We start from the raw sequence: 27,996 nt of genomic DNA, 5'->3' as shown, positions 1-27,996 counted from the left end.
ATTTTTTATTTTTGTCTTCCATATGTTCATTCCCTTTTGTCCGAGTAGCTGGGAATGTGGTCTTGAGAAGGGAGTGTGTTACTGTGCTTCCTTCCCTTGATTCCATCCACAGCAGATTTAGTTGATTTCCATTGGAATTCACAGTTTATGTGTACATGTATTGATCTGCATAGCTTAATGATTAAGCTTTGTTTTTGTTCTGTATTTAGTTTAATGCCTCTCTGTTGCAGTTGACATTAAAATTGAGTGCTTGTTTTGGTACAAGAATATAATGTTTTTTTCGTTTCTTTGGTGAGGTTTTATCTCAATTTGTTTTTCCTGTATGTCTGTGTCTCATTCTCTCTCCCTCTCACCTCCCTTTGTCTTTCTTTTTCTCTCCCTCTCCTTTTTGAAGCGTTCTCCTGCCTACGTGACCACTAGCAAAGGCAGACGTGTAAGCTCCCGATTTGTTATTGCTTTTTTTACGGTTCCATTTCTGTCTGCACTCAAAATGCCATATCAGAAACTCACACTGGCTATGTGGTGTGTGCTCTTTGGAAGTGATGCATGTCTGTGCATGTTGCATATTTTTCTGCATGGTTTCAGAGACAAAATGCTGTTTCTTTTGGGAAAAAAACACGTTGCAGTTTTTTTTAATGTGGGGGATACCCAGTCCTGGTCCTGGAGGATCACGATTCAGCCTGATTCTGAGGCACAGTTGCATGACAAAAGCTTGAATATGGGGATAATATCTTACAAGACAGATCTCAAGGATTTCACTACAAGGCTATAGGCCAATTGGAACAGTACTTGAGGTGTGCTGCTATCAAAGTAGTGTTTTGTGAGACAGCAGTAGCATGTTTCACTGTAGATTGGATGTTTTTGAAACACTGAGCAATGTTTTACATGTATATAACATAAAACCAGCAAGATGCCTAAATACCTGGGACAACAACAAAAAAATTAAAGCCGCAAGCGGCGTTGGGAGGGGTCCAAGCATTGACACCATCTCGCCCCCTATGGAGTGATTTTAAAATGGCTTTGTCCTCATGATCATATGCCTGCACCAAACATATCTACTGAATATCATGATGATCGTATAAAATATTGATGACTTATGGCCAATTTTGTGCGAAGAGACGCTGTCGGGTGACTTAAGCCGGGCACCCACCGCACGCGTATCGACCGCGAGCGCACTACGCGTGTAACTGAAGCGTAGTTGAAGTACTGTTATTACAACGGCAGCGGGCGACGTCGTCTCCACCAGATGCGAACGCGTCGCGAACCGGCTGCGAAGCTCGCGCGACACAAGCGAACTGAAGCGTAGTTTTTCGCTTCTGTTCTATTTTTTCGGCTTGTCGCGCGTCACGATGGCCTGTTTATACACAGAAATATGCTCTAAAATGCTAGATATACATGCTCTGATTTATATTTCATCCTTATATTACTGGGGGTGTATCCCTAGTTACCTCCCAGGTATTTTATAAGCAGCTAAAAAAATACAAGCCTTTTCGTTTTTGTATTGTCCTTGCAGAAAAGAAAAAAAAAAAAAAACTGGAACCTGGGGAAAAAACAAACTTAGTTTCGCTATCTTATTTTGCAGAGGGGGTGGGGTAAATTTGAAAATACACCACAGAAAGACTATTGAATGACGTAGAAGTGAATGCACCGAGCAGCGGTTTGTTAGCTCGAGTGTTGGAAGGTAGTTTTTAACCAACCATTGCTCAGCCTATTTGACTTCTCCGATGTCTTCGTTCGCCGTGATTAGCTGATTTTACTAAATCTGATCCTATAAATGTTTTGACGTGAATGACAAGACAACACGGGAATTCCCAATGGTTGATTACGGATTATTTATTATTATTATGATCATTACATATTCTTCATGAAATTGGCACGCTTGTTAACGTTGCGATTTAAGCTTATGGTAATTCTTGAAAGCGTTTACTTTCTCACGTATTTACATGAGTTAACGAAATATTACCAAATTAACAGACTGAAAAAGGTCTCTCACCAAGTATTCGCTTACCCATAATCAAAAGTCCTGAACAAACGTGAAATACACGATGTAAACCCACTGCAGACTGCGAGAGCTACTAGGAATATAGAGCTTTAAGCAAGCCTTTGCGCGACACAAACGGAACCAGTGGAGACACCCTACGCGTCGCGCCGTGCTGCTTCGCCGTGCTGCTTGCCCGGCGTTAGTTGTGTGGCAATGGATGTGTCCTGGCCGCTTCCCGTAAAGGCCTTTACTATGTCGTAACACTTAGATGGCATGTCGTAACACTTAGATGGCCCGGCGTGTATGCACAGCTGCAGTGTTTCTGCGCCGCAACTAAAAGGCATCACACTAGTGTTGTCAGGATACCAAAATTTTGAAGTTGATACTGATACCAGGTTTAGTATCACGATACTCAGTATTGAAATGATACTTGAAACTTAAACGATGCTAATTCCATACTCGGTACCTAACGATACTGAAATTACCTTAATAGATCAGAAACGTAATGTCCACAAGGGTTGACCTCATTTTCGAATTCATGGTTCATGAACAACCTGGTTCATTAACAACCTTTAAGTTGAAGCCTCTTCAGCATATTAATATGCATAGGCCTATAGTGTAACAACACTGAACAATAGAAAAATGTTAAATATATTTCAAAAATTGAACAGTTGTAAACTAAATAATCTTTAAAACAGGTCTTTCACCTTTAAATAGATCTAAAAACAGCATATTTTAATAACAATACAGCATCTATCTATAATAAAATATTTCCACATTGGAACACCTATTGCTACTGAAGTGAACTGAGTCAAAGCTTGCGCTGGAGCAAGGAGCTGAGTGCACAAGCGCAAGTCACCTCACTTGGCAACCTTAGTTGCTACTGCTATCCAGCGAAGATTCTGACAAATTACACTTTTCATCCTCTCAATCGGTAATGCGGGAGACACAGTTCCCTGACTTTTACATTTGACGCAAAACTACGGAACGTTGGAAAATTCTAATGCCGAACTGTTTCTTTTTTTTTTTTTTTTCGTAAGTACCGAAAAAGTACTGAAGTTTCGGTGTACCGTGCAACACTACATCAGACACAAACGTACACCAATCCATCAGCTTAGCAGAGAATGCACATTTCAGAGCGCCTCAGAGACAGATAGAATAATAACACATAAATACACATTTCAAATAATGAACACGACATTGAGAAAAAACGGAACAAAAGACGAGATATCAAGTCGCGACCTACGCGCAGAGCAGCCTACCGTTTTATTTATTTAGACATTGGCAGATGAGAAAATGTTCTATTTTTTAAAACCTATAAAACGCTATTCCAAAAGCAAAATCAGACATATTATACATCGTTAGAAAGCTTATACTCTCACCTACTGAATAAATGAATTGTCAATCAAGCTAAATTGTACTAAAAAGGGCGACAACGCCGTAAGCAACAGGTGTGGTATTATGCACAGCTATTTTTGAAGGTAGCCGACATTTCACAAACGGAGTGTAGCACAGTGGGTAAGGAACTGGGCTTGTAACCGAAAGGTCGCAGGTTCGATTCCCGGGTAAGGACACTGCCGTTGTACCCTTGAGCAAGGTACTTAACCGTAATTGCTTCAGTATATATCCAGCTGTATAAATGGATACAATGTAAAATGCTGTGTAAAAAGTTGTGTAAGTCGCTCTGGATAATTGCTAAATGCCTGTAATGTAATGTAATATATATGTCTTAGCCATGCTCAGAATTTCTCAAGAATAATATTTTCCAAGAAATGACGAAAGTCATCGATAAAATTTCACCAGGTGCAGTATCTTTTACCACTACCACAGACTGAATGCATAATGCAGCTATAATGAGACAAAACGTTTGGTTACACTGAGCTATAAAACGCTATTCCAGAAGTAAAACTAGACATATTATACATCATTAGAAAGCCTATTTTGTCATCTATTTGACCGATTAATTGTCGATCAAGCCAGATTGTACTCCAAAGGATGAAAACATTGTAAACTAGAAGAGTGCCCTCAGTAGAGTGCAGATCTCCACCAGGCATGTTAGCTTTGCTGATGCCGCAATAGAGGCTACACAATCAATGCAACCAGACAAATACAATATTACAAGTTTTACCATGTGCCACTGAAAAAACGCCGATTCAGTGGAGTAATGCTAAAGGTGGTGACATGATAGCTAAATTCATTCATATCAGCCACAATGTGTTAGACAGAGCAAACGTTGACGTTATGGACTGGCACATTTGTTTCAAATCTGGACAGGAACAATTCCAAAAGACCAGCGATGTAAAATATCAATTTCAACGTGAAAATGCCAACAAAATAATTGCCACAGATTCAAACATTAACGTACCCCGTTAGTTGCCGGATTATTTTGTTGGCATTTTAACGTTGAAATTGACATTTTACATCTCTGGTCTTTCATTCCAAACCGAAGCAGTTGTTGATCACTTGCGGCCCCTACCGGCCGGTTAGGAGGAGTGAGGAGTTAGCATTCAATGTATTTCAATGGACAATGATGGAAATGGATTCAAATAAAATACTTGTCGTTGACCGATTTGCAAAATATTCAAGAATTCCGCTCCTTGGCCTGTTGTCAGCATGCACAACAAGTATTAGGCTTATCGGCTCAGTGGTATGCGAGATTAGCTGTGGACAGATACACAAACACACACACACACACACACACACACGACCAAACGGATAATCCCCTCCAGGCTCTCGCCTGGTGGAGATAACAACATGTGTGGTATTACGCACAGCTATTTTGTAAGGTACCCAGGCGTCACAAATGATTGTATATTTCAGAGATGGATTGTCCAAGACCAATACATGACCACTGAGTCTCGAAAAGGACATTTCTATGCGTAAAACCAATGATAAGATTGTATATTTATTCCATATTTAGTTGCAGATATTGACAGTAGAATGACGTGGTATATATTTTTTTTAATTCCTCTTGTTTATTTCAGTGTTCAGCGAGCAGGGTTTTTCACAGCTGTACTGGCATACCTTCGGCTATTGTTGGCTTTATCTTGTTGCTACGGTGGAATACAAATTTTTAGTGGTAAAAGAATGTTTTCATGTATGCCCAGATAGACACTATTGTCCAGTGTGTCATGCGCGGGGAGTGTGACTGCAGATGAGACTGTAGGGATGGGGTTCTTGGTAAATGCACAACCAGCGTGACAATGGCGGCGTTGCGAAACTTTGTATTCGGCATAGTTGCCCTGAATCATCTACTAATAAAACTAGAACACTGAGTTCATGTTTTCAACTCATAATTTGGTTGCAGGAGCAGAGAATGTGTGAACTAAGCAATCTAGGCACACCGGCGTCCCAAACATTAGGGGCAAAGTTATTTGAACTCGGAGCAACAATGGCCAACCACATTGTGAAGGCACTGTTGGAATGTGTCAACAAGTACAGATTTACAGATGATATTATTTATTTTTTTACAACTAGTGCTTAATATCTCTGGCCTGCGATGAAGCATCAGTTATGCTGGGGAGGCAATCTGGTGTTCCCACTCAACTCTGTTGTCAGTTTCCCAACATTTTCATCTGGCATTGCTCAAATCATTGCATTGAACAAGCTGTTGGGGATGTTGTGAAAGACGTGACGAGTCTCAGTCATTTTTACATTTCCTTTGACAATTTGTATTCGTATCACGCGTCCCCAAAAAACCAGAGGGAACTGACACAATGTGCACAAGATATTGGACAGCGGCTGCTGACCATAGGTCATGTAAGCATTACATTACATAACATTACTATTTGGCAGGCACTTTTATCCAAAGCCATGTATGATATTCTGAAGGTCATTGGACAACTGCAAAACACAGGTCCAATAAGGTACAATACTCATTATGCAATGGTTATCCATAGCCGTGAACATGAAGTTCAGTTCACGCAGTAAGCATGGGCTAGGTCAGAAAGTTATCACAAGTCAATCTAGAATGAGACATGATGACAAGATATGATAGAGCTACAACATCAAGATAATGATACAAGTGCAATACAAGTGCTGGATGAAGATACAGTTATAACATGAAAGATGTAGAGGATCAGGGTGGGGGGTGTAGTTGCAGATGAGACTGCAGGGAGGGGATACTTGTTAAATTAACGACCAGAGCAACAATAGTGGCGCTGCGATACTCCACATTTGGCATAGTTGTCGTGTATCGTCTACTAATGAAACTAAAACAAAGCGTTTCTGTTTATATTGCATACTTTGGTTGCAGTAGCACTGAATGTCTGAATTCAGCGATCTCGGTACGCCAGCGTGCCGACCATTAGGGGCTTTGCGCTAAGAGGTTAAGTCTGGGTTTGTTTGTTTGTTTATTTAGATCCCCATTAGCTACTGTATTGTAACAGTCCCCATAAATCTTTTACAATACTTCAATACAGAAAAATACATCAATACACATCCGTAACATTCATACTCACAATAAGACTCACAATACATAACAATGCACTACATAACAATACACAATACATAACACAACCACTAAGACACACAACAACTCAAAGCCTGTCAATACATATGATAGCTCTATATAATAATTTCATCTCTTAAATAATTGAGAAAAGAAATAATTTAGCAACTCATCCTTTAAATCACAAATAAAGTGGGATGATAGCTCTCTACAACCAATTACATCTTCAAGAACAGACAGGAAAAAAAAAAAAAAAATATATATATATATATATATATATATATATATATACACAGTGGGCTCCAGAATTGTTGGCACCCTTAATGAAAATGAAGAAAAAAGGCTGCATATAATAAATGACACAGATAATAATCTATATGTTATGTTAAAACATATGGGAAAACTATATACTTTTATTTCAATACATTTACTCTCATGCTTCAATGTTTTTTTATTAAGTAATCTAATTTTTTCGACAACCAAGGGTGCCATAATTATTGGCACCCCTAATAATTATTGTAAGTAAAATCAAACAAAATGAAATTGACAATACAATTTTACTTAATTTAGTTAATCTCCGTCTAAAGGAACTATATTGTGTCATTCCATCACTTCCAGTTTCACTACAGAATAAAATACAGAATAAAAATGAGGTAACAAGCATAGAAAATCCCTTTGTCATCCATCAGCATGGGAAAAGCCAAAAAACTGTCAATTCAGAAGAGACCGATGGTAATTTACCGTCACAAGTCTGGTAATGGGTACAAAAAAAGACAAACGGTTAAACATACCACTTAGCACTGTAAGGGGAATAATAAAAAGGTGTAAAACATATGGAATGGTTGCAAATTTTCCAGGAATAGGAAGCAAGTGCATGGTGTCCCTACGGGCAGTGAGGAAGATGGTGAGAGAGGCCATTAATTACCCAAGGATCACTCTTTAAGAATGGCAGAGATTGGTTTGTTTCTTGCGGTCAACAAGTCTAAAAAAAGAATTAAATGGCACCTCCATACCAACTAACTCTTTGGAAGGGTGGCACCAAGACAGCCCTTACTGAGCACAATAAACAAAACCAAGAATCTGGAGCTTGCCAAACCTCATTGGGATTATGACTGGAAGAGAGTGCTATTGTCAGATGAGACCAAAATTGAACGTTTTGGCCATACACACCATCAACATGTTTGGCGGCAAAAGAGGAATGCAAACAGGAGAAGCACCTCATACCTACGGTCAAATATGGAGGTGAGTCATTGATATTTTGGAGATGTTTTTCTGGCAGTGGTACTGGGGCACTATTTTAGATCAATGGCACAATGAATTCAACAAAGTACCAGGAAATTCTGGCAGAAAATTTAGTTGTCTCTGCTAAGAAGCTAGGACTTAGTCATAGGTAGATTGTCCAGCAGGACAGTGACTTTAAGCATACATCAAAATCTAAACAGAAATGCTTAAGTGAAATGAACATCCATGTTTTCCAATGGCCATTTCAGTCTCCAGACTTAAATTCCATCAAAAACCTGTGGTCTGAACTGAAGAGGGGGGGAGTCCATAAGCGCAAACCCAAAGATATCAATGATTCACAAATTATAGGAAAAGACTCATGGCTGTCGTCTTTGCCAGGGGTGTTTTCACAAAGTACTAAACCAGGGGTGCCTGGAGTGGAACTTTGTTAAAACTTCTTGTATTACTTTCTGAAATCAAAAAACTTAATGTTATGAATTCCATGCCACCATTGCTCGATAATTAACTGTTCTCTGTATTAAACTAGTTCTACACTGAGGCAACAGAAAACAACTCTCAGATGACTGCCGAGTAGAATAATGATGTCTGTCTGAAAAAAATGATAGGTTACTATAAAGTTTTTCTGGGATTTCAGTTAGGATGATATGGAGAATAATGCAACCTGCATTTTACACTTAACCAAGCCAATTGATTATTCATTGTACTTACTTACTTGTTTGATATGGGCAGTGAAGAGCAATGCGAGCTGCTTTGTTCTGAGCTACCTGTAACCTGTTCAAATTGCTTTCTGTTGTATTGGACCAAATCACTGAACAATAATCTAACTGTGATAACACTAATGCTTGCACTAATTGTTTGGTTAAATAGATAGGCATGAATTTTCTACAGTGTTTTATAGCAGCCATGCCTCTGCCCATTTTTACCACCATTTGATCAATTTGGCTGTTCCAAGACATTATGCTATCAACAGTGATCCCTAATAGCTTTGCTTCTGTTACTTGTCCAATATCTGTATCTCCTATAGTTAAGTGTAAAATTGGTGCGACTTTTAATGAATATTTTGAACCAAATACCATACATTTTGCCTTTTCTATATTAAGAACCAATTTATTTGCCGTTACCCATCCTTCTATTAACTTTAATTCTTCATTTAAAACCCTACTGAGTTCTCCAGGTGTGTGTGCTGATTTATATATTGTGGAATCATCTGCATACATCGCAATGGTGGCATAATTCAAAATTAGAGGTAAATCATTTGTAAAAATGGAGAACAAAAGCGGCCCTAAACAACTTTCTTGAGGCACTCCACAACTCACTGCTCTTACCTCAGAATAACTACCATTAAAATGTACAGTATATTTCCTGTTGGTGAGATAACTTTTGATCCATGCAGCAGCAGATGCTTCAAAACCATAACAGCTCAACTTGTTAAATAACAACTTATGATCAAGTATGTCAAATGCTGCACTCAAATCCAACAATACAGCACCAACAACTTTTTTCTTACCAATTTCTTTCATCCAGTCATCAGTCATCTGAGTTAACGCCGTAGTTGTAGAGTGCCCCTTTTTATATGCATGCTGATACACCATATTCAAATCATTTAAAAAATAATAATTTTGGATTTGCTCATGTACTATTTTCTCCATAATTTTACTCAACGCGGGTAGTAGGCTTATTGGTCGACTATTTTTACCTGAGAATGGTTCTTTACCATTCTTGGCTAGTGGAACAATCTTGGCTATTTTCCATTCTGAAGGACAAACACATTTTTCTAAACTTAAATGAATGATGTAAGAAATAGGCAGAGCAATCCATTCTGCTACAGATTTCAGTAATGTCACATTAAGGTTAACAACACCTGGTTTTACCTTACTTGCTCGTAATAGTTTCTCTATTGTACCAATACTAACCCTCAAATTTAAACTTGATTTATTGATTTATTACTCATTATTCTGTCTTTTATTAACCTGTTAGAAAGCCCATCTTCTTCATATCTGAGATCCATTCCATCACACAAATCCTGTATTTTTTTCCTGAAATAATAACTTAAATAATTAGCAATATCTATTGGTTTAGTAAGAAGTTTTCCATCTGCTTCCAAAAAGGATGGTGTTGGTTTAACTCTTCTTCCCATTAATTCATTAAGTGCATTCCATATTTTTCTGCTGTCTAATTTAGCATCTTTAATTCTATTTTGATAGTAAATCCTTTTTTTCCTTTTGTTCAATTTTGTTACATAATTCCTTAATTTACAATATTTACCCACTATAATGCATCACCTGATTTTGTTGCTTCGGCCTTGGCTCGGTTTCTTTCCGCCATGTATTCTTTGAGTTCTTGGTCCAGCCATGGAGCCATAACATTTTGCACAGTTTGCTTTCTTACAGGGGCATGTTTGTCAATAATTGGCATTAACAAGCTAGTAAAAACATCTAATGCCAAATCAGGATCTTCCTCCTATAGAACTGTTGACCAGTCAATATTTCTTACTTCATCATAGTAATTATTTTCATTAAAATATTTAAACATCCTCTTTAGTATTTTGGAACTTTAGTCTTCCTTCCAATTGCAATTAGATTATCACTGCAGCCTACTGGAATTGATATTGCTTTTCAGCATAACTCAGCAACGTTTGTAAAAATTAAATCAATGCAAGTCGATGATTTTGAACCATCAGCTCTGCAACATATTCGTGTTGGCTTTGTTAATAACTTGCAATAAATTACATGTATCTGCAAGAGAAAGCAACTTATTTCTGAGTTCACAATACCTTGAATTCCAATCAATATTTAAGTCACCCAGGAAGTAAATCTCATTATTTATATCACATACCCTATCTAACATTTCACATATTTGATCCAGATACATTATCGTTGCATTTGGTGGTCTATAACAGCACCCAATAAATGCTGGCTTTAGATAAGGCAGTTGAACTTGTAGCCAGATTACTTCAACTCCAATACTTCTTAGATCCACCCTAACTCTTACTGGTATTTGGCTCTGAACATAAATTGCTACTCCACCTCCATTTGCATTCCTATCTTGTCTGTAAATATTATACCCAGCTATGTTCGATAAAGGACTGTTTATTGTTGAATCTAAATGTGTTTCTGAGATCGCCAATATATGTAAATTCTGTTCTATAAGAATTTCTGAAATGTCCTGTATTTTATTTCTTAACCTGCAAATATTCAAATTAGCTATTTTTAATCCCTTTTTCGGTAATGTGGAATTACTTTGCATCATAAAGTTTCTTTAATCAACATAAAATATGTATTTCATTACTTTCAGAGGCATCACATGAACAACAGAAAAAACAACTAAACACATACAAACATGTATACAGAAAATATGATACAGCCACACATACGTGCATATCCATTTCACCCCCAATGCAAAATTACACATACTGCTGAAACTTTAAAAAACCATGCCATCTCCCATCATAATTCATAGTTCTCATATGGCCACTAATTTACTTGCCTCCAAGGGCCTACTTATTACTGACAACTGAAATTCAGATTCATTTTAACTCGAAATGTACGTTCTCAACAAAAACTACTAAACAAACTCCCCATTTCTTTGTCATATAGAAAATCTTGCAGTTCATTCCCTTATTCTCTTATGTCCATGCCTGTTGATAGGTGCAAATTCCGTTTCATGTAAATCAGTCCAATCCTTTTACTTGATGTTTTGCAGACCTGGTTCCATCACCTCTTTAAAATAAGCCTCCGCTACTAAAGAATCCGTAATTTTTTTTTATTCTTCCCTGAAAGTTATAATCAATGTAGCCGGATGAATGATCCCATGCTTCACACCTGCACTCCTTAGTCTCTCTCATACTGCACGAAAACTGGCCCTCTTTTTAGCCATATCTGACGTCAGGTCAGGAAAAATCCATAGTTTCATTCCCCAAACCTCCAGCATACCTTCCTTCCTCGAAATCCTTAAAATGTCCTCTCTCGCCATGTATCTCTGCATCTTCACGATCATCGCCCTATTTCCAAATTTCACCACAGGTCCAACTCGATGAGCATTCTCCACTTCTGGTTCCAACAAAAATTTGTCTTTAAACAGCTCCTTAAAGAGTGAGGACATATAACTTGTAGGATTCTCCTTTTCGATATCTGTAGTTAGGCCAAACACTCGTAGGTTGTATTTTCTGCTGTGGCTTTCAAGCCGCTTTTTCTTTAAGTTCATCATTTTCCTTGCGGAGTAGCTTATTTGCTGTCTCCAGTTTTGTAATCCGACTGTCCATATTGCAGAATGCTTCTTCCACATCTCCAGTATTTACCAAGGCCATGTGCAAAAGCTCACTTGCCTTTTATGCCAATGTAACTCCTTTCATTTCGATCTAATTTGATTGATATCTCTTATTGTGTAGAGGATAGTACAACCTTTCCTACAGTATGTGGCATGTTTCATTTGTATTTTATTAGAAAGAGTGAGGGCCCTGTGTATCCACTTTAGTGGTTGCTTCAGCAGTGTTGTGCATTCAAACGTACCACTACGCAGTTATATGCAAGCACTCGTTGAGGTGTAATTGTTTTTCTCTTCAGTTTTTGGTAGACTTTACCCGTTTTGCTAATTCATCAGCATGGCTGAAGCAAATTCTCTGGGGTGTGGGTCTGAACAAGAAGCATGAAGTCTAGCTGGGATATATACAAACATGTACAGTTGAGGCCAAAAGTTCACCTAGGCTAAAGATATTCAAACTCAATTTTTCCTGACTCCACACATTTCATGTTACCATACATTTCTTTTGGTATGTCAATTGGGGCATCTACTTTTTTTCGCATCAGAGGTCATTTTAGAACAAACAATCGATTAGTGACAGATTTATTTCAGCTTTAATTCACTATATCAGAATTCCAGTGGGTCAAAAGTTTACATACACCAAGTTTACTGTCTCTTTATACAGTCTGGAAGATTCCAGAAATTGATGTAATGACTTTTTAGAAGCTTCTGATTGGTCAAATGTCATAAATAGGAGTTAATTGAGAGTTAATTGGTACCCGTGGCTGTATTTTAGGGCCTACCTTTACAGCCACTGCTGTATTGCCCTTGTTACCTTGGGAAAATCCAAGCAACTCAGCCAAGACCTCAGAAAAAAAATTGTGGTATCTCCACAAATCCGGTTCCTCTTTAGGAACAATTTCCAAACAACTGAAAGTACCACAAGCATCTGTACAAGCAATTGTATGCAAATATAAATAAATAAATATAAATAAAACTTTATTTGTATAGCACATTTTTTAAAACAAGTTTACAAAGTGCTTTACAGAAAATAGCAAATAAATATTATTAAAAAACAAATAGTAAGTAATGCAGCAACAGTAAATATATGTGTTTTAAGTTTCTTTTTAAAGAAACACTGCTGACATTGTTGATGGCTCTATGGTTTTCTGGGAGAGAATTCCAGAGTTTGGGGCCATAGGAACTAAAAGTAGATTTCCCACTTTTCATCTGGGTTCTAGGAATGGCCAGCATATTGCTGTCAGATGATCTAAGTGACCTAGCTAGAATATACTTTACAATCATATCACTGAGGTAAAGTGGGGCAAGACCATGAAGGCATTTAAAAATTAATAAAATAATCTTAAAATAAATTCTGAACAACATAAGTAACCAATGAAGGGATGTGAGAGCAGGTGTGACATGATCCCTCATTTTAGTGCATGTTAGGATTCTAGCAGCAGCATTCTGAACTTGTTGCAGGTTCACAATGGACTTCTTGGGTAGGCCAGATAAAAGTGCATTACAGTAATCGAGTCTGCTAGACACAAAGGCGTGTATGAGTTTTTCATTGTCGGCAGCGGAGATAATATCTTGGACTTTGGAGATATTTCTAAGGTGATAATATGCTGTTTTGCAGACATTGGTTATTGAAACTTATCACTATCGAAGATAACTCCTAGATTTCTGACGTGGTTTTTGGCTTTCAGACTCATGGAGTCAAAATAGGGTAAAAAATCTTTTCTTTGTGTTTCATTTCCAATAACAAGGACCTCTGTTTTGTCTTTGTTCACCTGCAGAAAGTTCTGAGACATCCACAAGTTTATGTCATTCATGCAGTCAAGTAGGGAGCTGATAGACTTGTGGGCATCAGGTGCTAACGACAGGTATAGCTGAGTGTCATCTGCATACTGATGGAAGCTAATATTATGTTTATTGATAATACTCGCTAGCGGAAGCATATATAGATTAAATAATAAAGGGCCTAGAATCAAGCCTTGGGGGACTCCATATGATATGGCTTGGCGCTCGGAAACATGAGTGCCTAAGGCAACATAGTATTCACGACCAGCTAAGTATGATCGAATCCAGTTTAAGACAGTGCCAGAGAGGCCAACCCAGTTCTGCAGCTGATCAAGGAGTATGTCATGGTCAACCATATCAAAGGCAGCACTAAGATTTAAGAGAACTGGGGGCGACATAGCTCAGGAGGTAAGAGCAGTTGTCTGGCAGTCGGAGGGTTGCCGGTTTGATCCCCCGCCCTGAGCGTGTTGAAGTGTCCCTGAGCAAGACACCTAACCCCTAATTGCTCCCAACAAGCTCATTGGTACCTTGCATGGCAGCCTTTCACCGTTGGTGTGTGAATGGGTGAATGAGAGGAGTAAATTGTAAAGCGCTTTGGATAAAAGCGCTATATAAATGCAGTCCATTTACCATTTAGAACCAATATAGAGAGGTTACCTGAGTCTCTATTAACTCTCAGATCGTTTAGCACCTTAAGGAGTGTTGTCTCAGTGCTATGGCAGGCCCGAAATCCAGACTGAAATACCTCATTAAGATTATTTGTATGGAGATTAACTGGATGGACACTGCTTTCTGAATTATTTTGCCAAGAAAGGCAAGGTTAGAGATCGGTCTATAGTTACCAAGTACAGAAGAGTCGAGATTGCTTTTCTTCAGCAGAGGCCTGACAATAGCTGTTTTGAGGCTATGTGGATACATTCCATGATGTAGTGACTGATTGACAATATTCATTACATCTGTTAATATTGAACTCAAGACTAGTTTGAAAAGGCCAGTTGGTATTGAATCAAGAGGACAACTTGAAGATTTCAGGAGTGATATTACTTTGTTTAGTGTGTTAAAATCAACAGCTGAAAAATCAGACATGCTGCTGTTTGCACCTCTATGCGGTGGAACAGTAGCCAGTTTCAGAGGCACAGTGTTCTCTATGTTATCTCTGATAGCCATAATTTTATTACTAAAGAATGCCGCAAACTCATTGCATTTATCAGACAATAGGAGTTCAGATGAGATGTGAGGGGTGGAGTTAATCAGTGCCGAGGTAAAAAAAAAAATTTTGGGTTGTCTTTGTGATTGTCAATCATCCTTGAGAAATAAGATCTCCTTGCTAGCTTCATTTAATTATTAGATTTTTTCAAAATATTTTTGTAAGTAGCCTGGTGTACTGTCAGCCTGGTGCATCTCCATTTCCGTTCTGCTCTTCTGCATTCTCTTTTTAGTTCTAAAATAGCATTTGTGTTTCTCCAGGGAGCTCGAACTTTGCCTGTGATAGTCTTGATTTTCAGTGGGGCAATAGTGTTAATACAGTGTGTCAGTCTAGAATTGAAATTCTCAACTAAAGTATCACAGGAAGAGGATGGAAGGGGAGGGGGAGAGAGCATAAGATCCATGAAGGCTGCAGCGGAGTCATCAGCAAGATAACGCTTGGTAACAGTCCTCTTATCAGTCCTTGTGTTGGTACAGTGACACTCTACCTGTACAGTTGGTACAGGTAGAGTGACATTTCAAAGAAGACACAATAATGGTCAGATATTGCTACATCAGCTATTTGAGGGACCTTGATGTCTAAATCATGTGAAGTGACCAAGTCTAGAGTAATGGCCATGTTTATGAGTGGGGCCAAACACATGCTGAATACAATCAAAGAGTTCAGTAGCCTTGTTACATCAACAGTTTTAGGATCTGTGGGGACGTCCATATGAATATTAAAATCTCCAGTGATTAAAACATGGTCAAAGTCTGTCAAAATTCTGGAGAGCAAATCCCCAGGTTCGTCTAGAAAACCTTGGTGGGTGATAGACAACTAGCATGAGAACAGACTGATTACCCTTCAGATGCATTGCAAGGTATTCAAATAATGTAAATTCACCAAGAGAAATTTGCTTACAGTGTAGAGTACTGAGATACAGGCAGGTGACACCGTTGCCTCTCTTATTTCCTCTGGGAACGCTAAAGAAGTTAAAATTGGGGGGTTCATTGAGTATAGGTACACCATTACTGTCCAGCCATGTCTCTGTTAGAAAGGGGAAGTCAAGTTCATGGTCCTCAATTAGCTGGCTTATTAAAAAAGACTTATTGGTCAACGACCTGACATTAAATACAGCACATTTAAGAACTTGGGGAACTGGTTGCTCAGTATTCATTTGGCAGTTTACAGTTATTAAGTTCTGCTTATTAGAGCCCTGCATCATTTGGCCATGTCACTGGCTATTGCAAATGACAGGAATGTTCTGAAAAGTAGCATGGTTGTATGTGTGTCAATTCAGTTTACCAATGGAGCTCTCTGTATTTACCGGACCAGAGTGTCGAAGAAATCCTTAGGAGCGTTGCTTGCCGAGTCTGCTCTGAAGTTCATCCATTTCATTCACCTTTTTCCTCAGTGTCTCAGAAATCATTTTAAGAGGAGATTGAGAATTTTGTTGGTCGTTTTCCTGGACAACGTGTCTGTTAAAAGGGAAGGGGGGGGTGGTGGATATTGTAACGTAGATTTGCAGCGAGCATTTGCACATTGGCGATGTTCGGGTGAAGCCCATCTGCTTTGAAAAGATTTCTGCGCTCCAGAACAGATTGAAGTTGTCAATGAAATGGACTTTGCGGGCAAGACATTCATAAGCTAGCCAAATATTAAGTCCCAGTAGTCTGCTAAAATGGCCACTCCCTCGGCCCATTGTGGGTATTGGTCCCGATATGTGCACTTGAGTTGTGTAAGACTCAAGAGTTTCCAGCAAGTGAATAAAATCCTGTTCTAAAAGTTCAGACTGTTGTTTTGAGATGTTGTTGGAGCCTACGCACAAAATAATTTTGTCAACAGCCGGATGATTCTGCAGAGAGAGTAGCACCAGGAAAACAACATGTTTTAAGCATCTTCCTCCTCACATCCCTGATTAATGAGTCCCCTATAAGCAGAGTTGTAGGGTCGGGTGACTGTGGCACCGATGTATGTGCCTGCCAGTCAGTATGGGGATTGTGATGGTGTTTAGAAATCAGTGGCTGCTGGGCGCTCTCCTCAGGCAAACCAGGGCGAGGGTGGTTGTGCTTGGAGTGTTGGGGCTGCAACACACAGTCCCTGGGGGGTGCTTAGGCAGTTAGGAGCTCTTCGATTGTAGGGGAGGTGGGTGATTCGGGCTCTGACAGCGCGTGGTACCTGTTTCTTAACTCAGAAGGTTGTTGGCATATGGTAGGTGGTGAAAGCTGCTTGCTGTTGGTATTTCCCTGGACGACCGTCCATGGCTCTTTGTTAGGCATTCCTGGGGTAGAAGTTGACATAAGCCTCGGCTTTGGCTTAGCGCCTAGTTTTTCCCATTTGGTTGTCACCGACACCTCGGCATTGGTGCTGACGCCATTCCAGGGAATAGTTGCGTCCACGTTCGGGTCAGCCATGGAGGTAGATGGTGGTAAAATCATGGAGTCGAGGAGCAGCTCGTTGTCCTTTGTCTGATGAAGCACTGATATTCTTCCATCTAATTCAGCGATTTTCTGGTCCTGGTGGCGACAGCCCTCACAAGCCGGCGGAGAGGTGAGCGGAGGCATAGTTACTCACTGTCTACGGTACACCGTTTATTGATGATTTGAGTTGATTGAAGATCTTTTTCCAGGGTATATATAATCCAACAAGGCTGTATGGTTGTTTGTAAGTAGTCATTTTCAAAACAAATAAGACTTTGATGTATGCATCAAACAAGAAGACACAAAGTTCAACAAAAGTTAGAACACCAAAAATAAAAGAAAACCGTCCAGTCGGAGCTGAAATGATAACTTTAGTTTTTAAATTGCTTCGACGGCGGTAGAAGATGAGGAGAGAGCCACAGCATTGATTTACTTTTAATTGTTGAGCTCTAAATAAAGCTGTAACATTTCCATAATCAAAAATTACCTGTACAGAATTAGATGATTTTGTCCCTTTGGATCATCGTTCCCCTGGAAAGACAATTTTATCCGTATTAGTTTGTTTTAACAGCACATTCAGACGTGTCTCTTTCAAACTCAATTACAGTATATCTCCAGCCCCTAAAATCTTGGAACCACACAGACACTGCATCGTTCAGGAAAAAGGTACAAATTAACCCCCAGGGCTGAATGAACTTAGTCTGAAAGGTTTAACTGAACCCCAAGACAACAACAAAGAAACTGGTGAAGGAGTTGGAGGCATCAGGTAGTATCTACATCCACCATGATGAGAATCCTACATCGCTATGGCCTGAAAGGCTGTTGCGCAAGGAAGACCGGAATAAAAAAGCTAGAATGAAGTTTGCAGGTGATCACCAGCATGAAGACCTAGCCTTTTGGAGGAGTGTTCTCTGGTCAGATGGAAGAATTGAACTGTTTGGCCATAATGATCAGCGCTATGTATATAGGGAAAAAAGTGAGGCTTTTAATCCGAAGAACAGCATCCCAACTGTGAAGCATAGGGGTGGCAGCATCATGTTGTGGGGGTGTTTTGCTGCAAAGGGGATTGGTGCACTTCAGAAAATAGATGACATCATCAGGAAGGAGGATTATCTAGAAATACTGAAGCAACACCTCAAGACATCAGCTAGAAAGTTAAAACTTGGTCACAACTGAGTCTTCCGGCAGGACAATTATCCTAAGCATACCTCCAAAGTTGAAACAAAATGGCTTAAAGACAACAAAGTGAAAGTATTGGAGTGGCCATCACAAAGCCCTGACCTGAATCCCATAGAAAATTTGTGGACTGAACTGAAAAGGCATGTCTGAGCAAGGAGGCCACAAACCTGACTGAGTTACACAAGTTCTCTGAGGAGAAATGAGCAAAAATTCCGGCAAAGTATTGTGAGAAACTTGTGGAAGGCTACCCCAAACATTTGATTCAAGTTAAGCAATTAAAAGGCAATCCCACCAAATACTAACAAAGCGTTTGTAAACTTTTGACCCACTGAAAATCTGATATAGTACATAAAAGCTGACATAAATCTGTCTCTTAGCTATTATTCTAAAATTACCTCAACACAGGAAATGTGTGGTTATGTGATGTAACAAGTTCTGCAGTCTTTCTCCCTACAAACCACACAATCCATTGTTCTTATACGCACACAGGCTTTATTGTGCGCTCGATACAAAAACATGGAAACACAAACAAACCAAAACACTCATGATAAGTAAGGGGATTAAATGAAACGTCGCTCCCGCATGCGTCTCTCATCCCAGCGCCCCGATCTCACTGCAGGCAGAGCATATAGAAAATTAGCAATTAATCATAATCGCCAACAGCTGTGGTTGTAGGCCAGCTAAACCTCTCCATCTCCGTCCTGCAGATGGCGCCCTAACCACACCACCCCTACACATACCCCCACCGCCCAACTTAGGGCGGGGAGCTGTCCGGCTGCCAGCCAACCCCCCTCCCCCAAGCGGGAGAGGATGTCAGCCACCGCCATCCGAGCCCCCGTCTTATGGATCACCTTGAACTTATATGGTTGCAATACCAGATACCAACAAGTGATCCGTGCATTGGCATCTTTCATGCGGTGGAGCCACTGAAAGGATGCGTGGTCTGAACAGAGAGTGTGGCATCCCAGGAGATAATAACGGAGGGTGCCGACTGCCCACTTGATGGCCAGGCACTCCTTCTCCACAGTGCTGTACTTTGCATCCCGCTGTGACAGCTTCCAGCTAATGTACAGCACAGGGCAGTCGACAGCGTCGTGAAAAAACAAGCAGTGCCTGACTGGTCCAGGAGGTTGTTCCAGATGACCTAGGCATATAGATGATATGCTGCTAGATGTCAGCACATGACTTGCACATCGTTTATTTGCGTTATCCCATCTCTTATAGGCTGCAGATTCCATGCCCGCTTAGGTCAGGCAAGCAAATAGGACGACTGCACACTGTGTTGACCTGGTGTTCAATTCTTGGATGAGTTTGCAATTCCCTGCAAGGTGTTCAGAATCTATAAAGCGAAACACCGTTGCACTGGACATTGTCATGGTGGCGATGAGATGATGGCTGATTATCACAAAGGGCCGGGGTAGAATTAGCCTGTTTTGTCACCTCTGGACCCAACTCATCTGTCTCACTCACTATGGTAACCAGAGAAACAGGAGCCGCCTCTCTCCATGTTTTTAGGAGGTTGAGGTGGTACATCTATGTTGCCCCACCCCTCTCAGACCGTACAACTTCATAATCAACATCCCCCACTTGCCGTGTGACCACAAAGGGCCCTTGCCACCTGGAAAGCAATTTGGAGGTAAAAGATGAGAGTAATACAATCACTTTATCTCCCAGTGCAAATTGTCTCAGCTGAACATCTTTATTATATGCAAGCTACTGTCGTTGCTTGTGCAACATTCTTAGCCGACATGCTACACAGCGGCACTGCTTTCGGGTTTCGCGTTGCATAGTCTCCTAAAACTAACACAAAGCGATGCCTGCGTGCACTTTGGTCTAATGGCCCGATGAGGTCAATCCCCACCCGTTCAAATGGGACCTCCATTAATGGTAATGGGCGCAAAGCCACTTTTGGAGTGGCTGCGGGATTAACTAACTGACAATCGGGACAAGATACACATCACCTCTGCACTTCACCGCGAATGCCTGGCCAATAGAATCGGGCCCATCCTGACGGCTCTTTGGTACCAACAACTGGGTGATTTCCATTCCCGTTTGAGTGTTACCACTAACTCGGTATAGCCGAGATAATTAAATAATTTCCATTATCTTTAATAATGGAAAAATAAGGGTGAACTAGAGCGGTGCCAGGGTGTGCCCGGTGACCATCGATAGCTATCACTTAGTCAAAGGCAAAGCGTAAAGTATCATCTCGATACTGCTCGAGCGGAGAGTCCTCCTGGATATGTATGCTGGAAGTCGGGGAAGCTCTCACAAGAGCTTTTCTTTACTTTACTTTATTCAATTTATTTGACAGGGTCTGTACATTTTTTAACATGAATTTCAGCAATAGAAATTTGATGCATTGTACCAGATATAGCTAAGAGCTAATTTTCATCTGCAGTCCCTGGGCAGGTGTACAACAATAAAACAGTCAGGACAATCACAGTATACAAAAGAGTCAGAACAATCACATATAAAACAGTCAAAAAAGTCAGGACAATCACAGTATACAAAATACATTATAAAACTCATAAAACTCTCCCTCAGCAGTGTTGGACGACCTTGCGTCACCACTGAACACATCACATAGCTCATAGATTCCTATCAGTCGTGATTGCTTCATTATGTAACTTTTCATTACATTATTAAACCCCGGCCAATCAATACCCAATAAAAGGGGATGCGACAGGCGGAAGCTAACCGCAGCCTTTACTCTATGCTTTTTCCCCCATATCGAATTTCCATTAGCACCACTGGGTAATCGTAAATATACCCATGCACACACCTTATTGACACCCACAATACTTCCACCAATGGCTCAGGCCGAACCAACCTTTGGTGAATCATGGTTTGTTTACACCCTGAATCCAACAAAACCTGGCATGTACCCCCTTGAATCCTTACCCGTATCCGGTACATTCTCTCCTGATCAGAGGAGGGGGCTTGCCGCCAGCGACCCGCACCACTTGTCACAGTTCCTTCAGGGGACAGTCCCTGCGGAAATGGTCGGGCCGCCCATAACGCCATCACTCCTGCTCAGGCGTCTGAGGAGGCCTCTGGGTGTTCTGTGCTGCAACCACTGAAACCGGGGACTGTGGGGGAACATAGAAGGGGTTATTGGAGAGAGAAGATGCAGTTTTCCCTGCTACCGACGAGGGTCATCCTGGTGGTCTTCTCCTTGGTGCTGGAACCGGATGAGAAGACCAGGATTCTCTCGGGGCGGGGAAAGGTTCTAGAGAGCGAGGTTGGAGGGCGCTGAGGTGGTCCTCCGCCAGGGCAATGGTGGTGTCCAGTGAGTTAGGTCGATGGCAGTGCACCCAGTCGGCAGCCTTAGCACAAACTGCTTGAGCGTTACCTGCTGAACAGCCTCCACCGCCGAGTGCACTGCTGGCTGGAGCCACTGGTTAGCAGTGTAGGTTAATCAAGATATTACCAAAAACAGGTGAAATGACCGTTATCCCAGGAAGAAGCAGATCACAAGTTTGTAGTAAAAACAGGAAGATTTATTACGCAGCCGGCTACGGGAACATCTCAGAGAGAAAGTTCAAAATAGTACTGGTGGGTGATTAGATTTATACAGTTTAGAGTGGGTACATTTTGCATAATGTCAGAACTGGAGCGCTGCCTCTGATTGGTGATAAGAGGCTGTGCTTCCTTCCGATTGGACCATTCAAATTCAAACCCATCCTATCTATTCAAATAGGTTACATTCACAATGAAATTGAAATACAACAGGGCGGCGACAGTGATCTTCCTCCGTTCGACGCACTTGGTCTGAAATTTCCCGCTTCAAGTCCATGTAATTAGTTCTCGAGGACGCCGGCAGGCTGTGCACAGCTTGTTGAGCTTCCCCGGCGAGAAGAAGAAGCAAACACACAGCCTACTCCTCTGTAGCCCACCCGCAGGCAGCCACTGTACCCTCGAATGTGGCCAGGTATGCCTCTACGTCCTCAGCATCTGCCATTCTTGGTATCTGTAGTCCGGCATACCTGCCAGTTGGAGTGGTCGGCAGTGACCGTCCTGCGGGGTTCCGCTGCAGCATGCTCTGCAGGAGAACCTGATCCTCTGCCAGTCCCTGAGCCAGCTCAAAGAAGGCTGCAGTCTGTTTCTCCTGCAGCACCGCTAGATGTTTCAGGGCTTGCCCTAGTGACAATTCACCCTCGCTCCTGCTTGTCCTTCCAGCTTGTTTTTGCCTCCTTTCTCTCCCCATACAGGCCACCACTGTAACAAGTTCTGCAGTCCTTCATTCCACAAAGCGCACAATCCATAGTTCTTAGACGCACAGACTTTGTGCGCTTGATACAAAAACAAGGAAACACAAACAAACCAAAACACACGATAAGTAAGGGGATTAAATGGCATGTCGCTCTCGCATGCGTCTCTCATTCCAGTGCCCCGGTCTCGCTGCAGGCAAAGCATATAGACAATTAGCAATTAATCGTAATCGCAAGCAGCTGTGGTTGTAGGCCAGCTAAACCACTCCCTCTCCGCCTGCAAATGGCGCCCTAACCACACCACCCCTTTTGAGTTTGAAAGTCTTTAGCCTAGGTGTATGTAAACTTTTGGCCTTAACTGTATTGGTATTATATTACCTTGCTTCCAGCCCTCTGGTATTTCACCAGTTTCTAAAGTTTGTGTAAAAATACCTGCCAGTGGTCTAAAGATGATCTCACATAACTCATAAACATAAATAGGTATATACCATCAGGACCCTGCTGCCTTGTTTGTCTTTAGTTTAAGTAATTTGTGCAGTAATTTTTTATCCTCTATCTCAATATCTGCTGACATTCTGAGTGCTGAATGTGCCTTCCAGTCTATGAGTAACCTCTCTAGTAAAACTCTGAACCAAGTCATTTTTTTAAGCCATCAGCAATATCTGTATTCTTATAAATACTGCTTATAAAGCAATATTTCTTCTTTATTAGTGATCCAATTGACATCCTTCTTGACTTTCATTTTCCTACTGCAACATTGAAAGAAATGTTTAGGGTTACTTTTTGCATCTTGAGCAGTTTTCCTTTCAAAGTGCCTCTTGGCTCCCCTTTGTTATTTTTTAATCTTAGCACACATATTACAATATTCAGCTGTATTACTCTCAGTACTGTTCTTTTTATATATCTCATACAGTTTTTTTTCTCAAGCTCTCCTGTATAGCTTTGTTCATCCACTGGTGAGACTGCTTATTCAACTTACTTTTCCTTACCTTTGGAATAAATTTACATTGTGCCTCAAGAATAATCCTTTTGAGCCTGTCCCACTTGTCATTCACAGTCTTGAAATCCAGAAGTTGCACATAATCTGTATTACTTAAATTTTCTTGTATCTTGTTGAAATTGGCTCGCCTAAAATGAAGAATTCTGAGCTTAGAGGAGGCCCTGTTAATTTTCCAAAAATCAAAACTAACTGCAGAATGATCACTTGTCCCAAGTTGCTCGATTACCTTTATGCTGCAGGTTCTGTCAGGATCATTACATAGCACCAGATCCCTTTTGTAGACTGACTGGCATACTGTCCAAAAAAAAAAATGTTATGTATAACATCTAAAAAATGTTCTCAATTTTTCCTTGTCCTGTCTTTAATTCCTAATTAATTGTGGGTTTGAAGTCACCCATAATATATATTGATTGAATATACTGTATATCCAAGACTACCTCAGATGCAGTTTTAACCTCTGAGCGCAAAGCCCCTAGTGGTCGGCACGCCGGCGTGCCGAGATTACAGAGCTCAGACATTCAGTGCTACTGCAACCAAAGTGTGAGTTAAAAACAGAAACGCGTTGTTTTAATTTCATTAGTAGACGATACACGACAACTATGCCGAATACGGAGTTTCACAGTGTCGCTCTGGTCATTCATTTAACACGCACCCCCTCCCAGTCTCATCTGCAACTACACCCCCCACCCATGACATAATGGACAATATTGTCTATCTGGGTATTCATAAAAATATTCTTTCACCACTCAAAAATCGTATTCCGTCATAGCAACAAGATAAACCTGACAACAGCCCTAAGATATGCCAGTACATCTGTGAAAACGCTGCTCACTGAATAAGGAAATAAACAAGAAAAAGTTTTAAAAAATGATATCATGTCATTCTACAATCAATATCTGGGACTAAATATTGAATAACTATACAACCTTACCATTGGTTTTACGCGTAGAGATGTCCCTTTTGAGGCTGAGTGGTCATGTATTGTCTTGGACAATCCATTTGTGAAATATACGCGCATTTCTGATGCCTGGGTACCTTCCAAAATACCTGTGCGTAATACCACGTGTTGTTTACGGCGTTGCCGCCCTTTTTAGTACAGTCTGGCTTGACTGACAGTTCATTTATTCAGTAGGTGAGAGTATAGGCTATCTAACGATGTATAACTTTTGGAATCACGTTTTATAGGTCAGCAGGGTTTCCGCCAGTGTATTGCAAGCCCGGCGGGCAGCCGGGCCTAAGCATCGGGGATTTTTTTTTTTTTTTTTTAACGTATTTTTAATATGTTTTTTAAACTACAGTTGCAGTGGGGCGGCTTGGTTGGACAGCTCACCAGTGACATCTGTTGGTTAAAACGTGAACACACTATAGGAAAACAGCAGGTCTGTTCTTTACCCTCATTGTGCATAGAGTGACGTTCAACACTTGATGCTTCCAACTATCACAAGCTAACATTACCTAGCAAGCCACCGTTTCTTATTTAGTAGGCTAACTAACCTCGTTACAAACTGCGTTATCACTTCATCTCGTCAGTAAGTACATTCTTTTTATATTAACTTAAGCAGTGTGTAGGTAACGTTAAACTAGTAGCATGAATGTAATGTTCGATACATTGTAACATTACATGATGTATTAATCGCCATCTAAATAACGACTTCACTTGTTTATTAATAACGTTAGCTTGGTGACATTGATGTGCACGACAACGTGGTCATTTAGCTAACTTAGCTAGCTAGCCAAACAGTCAGTAACACAGATACATAGATATTTTGTTGTTGTTGAAATGTGCCCAGCATTCCAAGGCTGTACATTGTTGTAAGATTTAGTAGCCAATAAGTAGGCAGTGTTGTGCATATCCCACTCTTACAGCTCGTTTCCAGCCCAAACCACTACAAAGAGAGCAAACTTTTTTTTGTCAGTGACATTTCCTTCTGACATCTACGACGGCAATCACAAACAGGACATTTATTTTGCCTTTTTGTATAGCTATTTCCATGGAGAAAATCGCATTTATTATTATTATTTATTGGTAAAAACATTTACTTTGTATCCAGAGAGATAGCCAACTACTTGCACGTTACATAACGTGTAGCCATTTCATAATACGATCGCATTTCAGGCTAGAAAATAACCCGTTAATCCAGAGAAATTGCTGAGTCGTCTTAGAATCTTTTTTGCAACAGAATGTATCAAGGCTGGCAGCCCGGATCAAATTTGTTGTGACAGCTGCTGTCCAAAACAAACACCTGAGAGAGGCCGCCTGCGTGCGTGCCTCCCCCAAGGCATTACGTCATTGTTTTGCAATGCGCAGCTGTCGTAAAAACATGCTGGCTTCGATAAGCGGAATCGATAAGCTCGGAGCCATACGATTCCAATGAATAGGACAACTTGGAACCGGTTCGCGATTCCGATCCCTATTTAAATGCGCCCAGCATTCCAAGGCTTGTTGTAAGATTCAGTAGCCAATCAGGACTTGAATACAAGTTTTTTGTAGAGTGCAAAAACTTCGATATTATTTATTTTAATTTCATTTGTTTTTGTTGAAATGTGCCCAGCATTCCAAGGCTGTAAGAATCAGTAGCCAATCAGGACTTTTTTCGTAAGTTTTTTGTAGAGTGCAAAAACTTTGATATTATTTATTTTAATTTTATTTAATTTCTTTTGTTGTTGTTGAAAACACAGCATTCCAAGTCTGTACATTGTTGTCAGATTCTTTGTAAGACTATGCTATGCTGTAAATAGTTGTTTTTTAAATGTGTGTTGAATAAATGACTTATTTATAACAACATTCACATTACATTATATTTTCAAATCTTCTGTCAGCTTTTAGCACTGACTTAATGTAGGGCCCTATGGAATCTGTATTATAGCTTTTTTAAATTCTCAATTCCGTGATTCCGTCTGTGATTCTGTTATCACAGAAACTATAGGGCCCTACCTTAACGCTGCCATCAGTCTGTCGCAGGCCCGCGCTGGGCCCCCATCAAAAAAGACACTTGCCCGCCGGCCCGCGCTGGGCCGCCGGCCCCCATCAAAAGATACTTGCCACCAGGCCTAACAACTTTTCTGGGGGAAACCCTGGGTCAGCGTAACCGAAAATTTTCTTATCATCGCATTCACTTACGAATTCACTCGGTGGTAGCTGCACCTAACGAAGCCTTGTCAACAATTTTTCGCAACTTCCTGGAAAACACTATTATTATTGAGGAATTCTGGGCATAGCTAAGCCATATGTTTGCTGATAGACCTAGTTGACAACGTTTTCTGGAGTGAGACAGATGCGCATAGAACTGTATAATTGATTTACTGTCTGTCTTTATCTACTGAAAACAGATAAGATTTCATCATTGCTATGTAAGTATTACTGCTCAAAATATTTTGGTAATATAAGTTGTTTTTGAAATTGAGTGTCTTTAAATAGGTTAGTGGTATTTTATTTTATAATGAGGATATTTCACACTAATGTATGTGTTCGTTGCTCGTCTAGTAGTTTTTGTGACACATGCAACAGTGATGACGAGAGTGTTGGAACATTGCCAAAACGTGGTGGACAATTGGAAATTGTTTTCATGTCATCCCATCCCCATACAAGAAAACATACGAGAGTACAGAGTATAGAAATACATACAATAGCTAATTATTACTCATTTAGGTACTGTACAACATTGTGTGACAATATTTTTGCATTGTTTTTAAATCTGGTATCAATGTTTCATCTTAAATCTTCATAAGGGGCTCATTTATATGCTTTACAATGGACAAAAAGCATTATATTGCTTTTTGGAGAGATTTTGGGTATGTCTCTGGACCCCTAGCCATTTCTACCACTGTACTGACGGAAAGCTCTTTATTCCCATTTGAAAATGATGCAACAGTGAGTTTCTTGAGTAAAAACAGTTGATTTGTAGTGAAATATGTGAATATGTTGTGATTTACAGTAATGCATAATTTAGACATTTTGGGCAGATTTGGCGACGCTGGGTACACAGCTTAGATTTTGCTTCATAGATCTTTAGTAGTTCTACATATCCACCCCTAGATTTTATGAACTTGTGGTCAAGAAGTTTTTGATCCAGGACATGTATACTTTAACTTGCTGTATATATGCAATCTCTCAGTATTTCATTGCGAACTAAAAAAGAGCAAATTCATTTTAGATTTTTTGCCTAAACAATTGCATTTGTGGCACTTTTTTTCTTCCAAAATTATGAATATAAAGTAATCTAAGCTATGATTGTAAATGGTACAAATGTCCTGCTTCATTTAAGGCATTTTTCAAGTCTCT

General features: G+C 40.3%; 1 protein-coding gene across 8 annotated transcripts in view; it reads left to right on the top strand.

Moving 5' to 3' along the window:
- Window positions 1-27,996, top strand: part of LOC135257857 (serine/threonine-protein kinase MRCK alpha-like) — a 377,275-nt gene that overhangs the window by 264,692 nt on the left and 84,587 nt on the right. For 7 of the 8 annotated variants that reach the window (XM_064341039.1, XM_064341035.1, XM_064341036.1 and 4 more), the window contains one exon: window positions 395-433. The exons of the other annotated variant lie outside the window; for it this stretch is intronic. In XM_064341039.1, coding sequence (XP_064197109.1) covers window positions 395-433 — 39 coding nt within the window. The remainder of the gene's footprint in view (window positions 1-394; window positions 434-27,996) is intronic. 8 annotated transcript variants of the gene reach the window in all.

Source organism: Anguilla rostrata, chromosome 6 (genome assembly GCF_018555375.3).
Source record: "Anguilla rostrata isolate EN2019 chromosome 6, ASM1855537v3, whole genome shotgun sequence".
NCBI lineage: Eukaryota > Metazoa > Chordata > Actinopteri > Anguilliformes > Anguillidae > Anguilla > Anguilla rostrata.
This window is presented reverse-complemented; position numbering and strand designations above follow the sequence as displayed.